Source organism: Pholis gunnellus (assembly GCF_910591455.1).
Source record: "Pholis gunnellus genome assembly, chromosome: 2".
Lineage (NCBI taxonomy): Eukaryota > Metazoa > Chordata > Actinopteri > Perciformes > Pholidae > Pholis > Pholis gunnellus.
The window spans coordinates 10,794,506-10,800,192 of NC_136536.1; the positions used below are offsets into that span (position 1 = coordinate 10,794,506).

At 42.3% G+C, this 5,687-nt stretch overlaps 1 protein-coding gene across 1 annotated transcript; it reads right to left on the bottom strand.

Moving 5' to 3' along the window:
• Positions 1-1,513: 1,513 nt before the first annotated feature.
• LOC306708220 (Ig-like V-type domain-containing protein FAM187A) lies at positions 1,514-4,765 on the bottom strand (the record flags this gene model as incomplete). The annotated part of the gene is made up of 5 exons (XM_079176001.1): positions 1,514-1,740; positions 2,179-2,405; positions 2,616-2,978; positions 3,419-3,696; positions 4,568-4,765. 5 exons carry the CDS (start codon positions 4,763-4,765, stop codon positions 1,514-1,516), a joined length of 1,293 nt encoding a protein of 430 aa, XP_079032127.1.
• Positions 4,766-5,687: the final 922 nt, after the last annotated feature.

Here is a 5,687-nt window from a genome sequence, read left to right on the forward strand (position 1 = left end):
AGGATTTTTTAAATTTTTTAAAAATGTTTAAGAATTACAAAAAGGAGGCAGTAGGAGCTTAATGTTGTAATTACGGACAAGGAAGGCTCAATAATGGAAGAGAAGAGGGGCCGTGATAAGCCAACAAAGAAGCCACGGAAAAAGAAGCTATGCCAACCCAGTGTCAACCCAGCAGCTCTGAACTCTCTCTGAACTTGCTCTTCTTGTGAATCAAAGCAGCCTTTTACTGTTTTCATATAACATGATAGCCGTTACCCATTTAATTACCCATTTGTTTGCGCTAATGCTTATTGCTAACAGCTGGCAGTAAAATCTTATAAACATTTGTGAATTTGTGCCAGGCTGGGATGTGTGAGCTTGCGATTAGCATTAACGCAAGCTATATGGTTGCTAGCCATTGGTATAATCAATTCACAGGCTAATTGAAAGGGTAACAACTACTCTTCTCTCCACAGACTGTAATGTCAGGTGACGTTGGTTTTATAGGAGGGGGCGTTTATTGGTGACAAAAGCTTCCTTTATATAATTCACCTGCCTCCAGATCAGCCAATGGCAAAGTTAAATTACAATAGTCAGATTTCACCCAGCAGAGGGCAGTTGCTATGCACATTCATAACACATATCTATTCAAATACTTTGCACTAAAATGTTTAGATTTGGACTCAATCAACAGCAATACTAACGACACATATGCATTGGTTTTAGGCAAAAAAAAATCGTATGGGGATTTAGTTACTCGATTCAGAGAGAGGGGGTGGTGGGATGAAAGAAAGTGGACTGAGAGGGAGTGTAGTGGAGGAACAAGTGTCTGCATTCATCCCTCTGGCTCTCAGGGTGGAGAGCAGTCTTAAGGAGGACACATACGATGGCCCCTCTGTCTAACAGCAAGAACCCAGATATCTTGTCTCTGATTCTGTTCATCTCTCTTCCGCCTTCATTTCTGCGCCAAATTATTCAAGGGAGATTTCAACACCTGCAGGTACTACACAACTCCAGACCAGTCATTACAAACAAGTTGAGTCTGCTTTTTGTCGAGCTGCATTGATCTATTCTATTCTTCCGTAAATCAAGAATTGCAACTACAAAAATAAGTATATATGAAAGTAAAATATATGAGATAATGAAGTTAAAACTCCTGTATAATGATATAGGTAGAAAGAAAACTAAGGAGCTAGACAAAGCCAAAAGCCTCAGTCAGAGATAACGGGTACCATGACATTGTTTATCAACTGTTAGCACAGGTTTTCTTCCAAAGGCTCTGTGTCCCATCAAATGGACCGATCGCATGCTACCTACTTCTGTATGAAGAATATAACATTTCAGTAAAAAGCAACACTGTTGCTGCATATGCGGTTAGAGAGGCAGGCAGAAGATGACTCATTCTGTGAAGTAAATATATTTATTTTACCACTCAATGCACTCTCAATGCCTACTTCGTGTTTCTAACATGACAGTAGGAAATTGATAAAAATGAGTTTAAAGCATTTATTTAAGTAATACTATTGAAATGAGTTTAATCCTCGTGTGTTTCTCTGGTGTCTCGGAGGTGTCTGACTCCATCTCTGCAGAACACCAGCAGGCAAAATACAGCTGTCATGACAAGATATGATCTCAACACAGTCTTGAGAGCTTCCCAGAAGTCAGGATGTGATGTCACTGACTGTCCCCGCCCCAAATGGGCGTAGACCAGCAGACGTATCTCAGCAGCCTTCTTACCCTGCAGCCAGCAGTAGTAGACACCTAATTAACAGAAATAGGTATCTTAGTTAAATTAAACAAAAAAAACTGCCTTTTACTTGTCACATCATTTTGAAATGAGATAAATTGACGTAGTTTGAGTGCAAAGGGATTGCTTTACATACACTGGAACTAGCATGGTCACGAGAGAGTGACTAGCTGAGGAGGGAAACTCAACAGTGACTACTTGTGGGCAGGTAAGGAATACAACTTTAAAACCAAGAACAAACACTGGGAGAAGAGGGTGCCATTTTGTGCCAAAGGGGTACAGTTTGACTGCATCAATGTATCATGCAAAGTAGCTTGTGAGGAAAGTAAACAAAACACCACTTGGACAGCAGCATAATAGAATATAAGCGTAACAGCGTGTGTGTTTATCACAAAACTTGTCCTGACTGAGTGACACAGGTGTAATTCATTACACTAATGAGTAGTTTATACCAGAGTCCTGAGTTTTTGCAGGTTGAAACACCAAGTGGTGTCCGGTGTCTATCAGCAGCCTGGGGGACGTGGCGCTGAGGTTACGACCTGTCAAGCGTTTAGATCGATAGATGGGTTCAACGCCTTTGTCCCAGGCCACGGCCTTGTGAGCTCGTGCCCCAGGACAGCGCAGGGTCAGGATATGGCCCGCAGCGTGGTTCAGGTAGAACACTGGCAATGACGCAGATCTCCAACACAGAAACGGAGACAATTTGTATTAGAGAGAGGTTTTGGTGCTACTGTAAAGCACTTTACAATCAGCTGCTCAATCACCCATTCACACCAACGGCAGCTAGCGTGACCCTCGGGAACCATTTGTTCACTTCAATATGCGGACATGTGAACTCTCCACATCCTGTCTTTTATGTGAACCTCTATATAGTTATCTACTTGCTTACTTGTGTCCAAGAAATGCCATCAGAGCAATGATTTTGGAGGATGGCGGAGCTTGAGCTTGACAAGTTACTTGACAGCTTTTGACCTGCAGCTTGGCTCTGACGCCCCTCTGCTTCAGTTGTCCAAACGCCCTGGGCACTGCTCCTGAGCCACATGAAGTGACTGTCTGATTGGCCCGTCTGTAGCGTAAATGCAGGTACTGGGAGTGGACATAGCAGAGTCCCGCACGAACCTGCTCTCCAGGTACTCCACAGCGATCACAGACTGACCAGGGCCTGAAGCTGGTGAAGATTCGGTACAGCGGCTTAGTAGAGCCGCGTCCTTTTGTTTCTTTCCTTCTCTTGCTCACTCTTTCAGAAGCGGTCCTAGTAGCGTCAAATTTGAATTAGAGTCACGTGAATCAGTGGTTCATCACGGGTTTGTTATTCACCAAGATAAAAATAGGACACACTATAACACTGTCCAATTTGTGATCATTGGTTGTTCATAAACCTCTGTTTTCTCTGTCTTTCACCCATCGGCGTGATCATGTGGGAGGAAAAATGTGAAGCAGTTAACAGTGAACGGAATCAAAATATTGTCTCCAGTGTTAATGGGATGTATCCATAAGGTTTGCAGAAACACGCTAGGGATGTACAACCAGAATTGACATTGGGTGTTGATTCTTGTTCATTGGACGGCAGTGAGACAATTGTACTTTTCAGTAAATCAACACATTCATCATCATCAATGCCAAAAATGTGACAGCTTTGATATCCTATGTCCAATAGAGTCACAGTCATTGACTGAGCGTCTGTACTGTCACCTGGGGAGGAAGCTGAGCGTTCGGGCCTCCTGGATGTCCAGGTCGTAACCGTGGAAGAAGTCTCTGTGAGCGGAACCGCAGATATAGATGCCGGAGTCGTCGGGCTCTGCTCCGAAGATCAGCAGGCTGAAGAGACGGATGGAGAATCGACTCTGCAGCTCGCCACCGCGAGGGACGAGGTTAGGGTTCAGCAGCCTGTTGCCATGGTGATCTGTCAGGGCTCTAGTCTCCTTGGAGCCGCCCTGATGTTTCCTAAAGAACCACACAACGGATTTGATCTGAAACACACAGAGAAATTCATAACTAAAATATATCTTCTGACGGTCAATAATGTTGGTCAGTTGATCAATACCAGGAACTCAAATGACTTCAGCAGATGCTGTGAATAAAGTCCAAGACATTCTCTCATCCTCTTTTTTTTTTTTTCCTCTTGTTTTGCCCAGCTCCATTTGACTGCTTGATATCTTCCTCTGCATATTTGTCTGTCTTAAACATATCCTACTTGTCTATAAAGCTGACGAGAGGCTGTGAATTGCAGCAGCAGAGCAGCTTTGATTAACACAGCCTGCATTGTACAAAGAAAAGAGGATAGGACGTGTTTTCCTGCACTGTTATGTTATGCTTATTACATACATTTCTGATTGGTACTACTCACTTAACCATGCCATATCTTCTGAGGATGTCATCCTCCCTTTTATGTCTTTTGTAATGAGCCATAATATGTAGTTTTGTCATGAAATGCTGGACTAAATTTATGCAAAAAGGAGGATTGTATGACACATCTTTAGACCTGCAGTTCACCAAACCGATTCTTATTTGGATTTAACAATCTATCTCCATCATTGTATTCTTTTTTTTGTGTGTAAATCAGTAGCAATCTTGAGTAAAATTGTATGCTGATTCTACATAGATAATATATAAGATATAACAATATCTGACTATTGTCCTCAGACTGAGAAACACAGAATGTTTTATGGATGCAATGACCCATTTTTCTCTTATATATATATATATATATACAGTATATACACCTTGGTTGCAGTATCTGTAAATGACATCAACTGACAGAAAGTTAATGTGGACCCTTGAACATTAAAGCATATCAACATGTTTAAGTAGATGCGTTTACTTTGTGGTTGGTCCAGTTACCTGTTGTGGTTTGCAGTGGCAGGGCAACTCCACTGTGACTTCAGCCTGGTAGGCAGCATTGGTGAAGGTCAGGAAAGCAGGACAGGCTTTTCTAGCAAACACATCCTGCTTATCCTCAGGAGCCTCGTAGCTCCACACCTCGGGACTCAGAAGGAGGAAGAGGGGGAGGAGGATGGGAGAGGAGGATGGAGGAAGCATTATAGGCTTCACCGAGGATGAAGAAAGTTCCTACTTCAGATAAATATTTCTGCACAAAACACAGAGAAACCTCCAGTGTGACGGTTCTGACATATTTCACATCTGAAAAATAAAACTCGAACAAAGTTATTTTTTAAAACACAACAGCTTTGATGGAATCTAATGAGCTCACTAAGGACCAGTCCTCTGTTGTCAAGACAACATTTTGAAGTCCTAGACCAGTCTCATGACACTCTCGGGCACACTACAACTCCAGACTTTGCTTGTGTGCTAGAAGTTCCCAAAGTTTTATATTCCCTTTATTGTTGGCTGCATTAAAAGAATCAATCTTTCTTGTATCTACTTTGTTCTGAGGACATTTTGACTAAATTATAAAGTGTTCCTCTCAATAAAGTCTGCAAAAGTGTTGAGCATTTCATAGTGTGTTGTTGTTTCTTTCATGTTATGGGGACAAACTTCAGCAAGGCTCGGCCTTTGGTTGCTATGACATGCAACTTGCTTCAAATATAAAGTTCTGTTGGCCCAAAAAGCCTTTATTATAAAATGTGCAACATGTTTCAGACCCGTGGGAAAGGAGGCGGCTACATAAACAACATGGCTTTAATTCTGTTTAGGTTTTAGGCTCTACGGATGGCAATGATGGTCTGTCCGTCAGCTGGTCAATGCACCAGTGTGGTCCAAACTGAAATATCTCTTTAGCAACCTTTACCAATATTTCAGTCTACTGCATCACCGTGGAAAAAAAAAAAAAAAAAAACTTTGCCTCAGGAGAAATCCATTGCACCAGTGCGTAGCTACACACAGCTCATAAGCCACTCTTTAGAGTCTGTCCGTGTGAGGTGAGCTTTGCTTCATACACTTCATTCATCCTGCATGTCTTCACAACACTGCGCCAGGAGTTAGGCTGCAGGAGGTTGTTGCT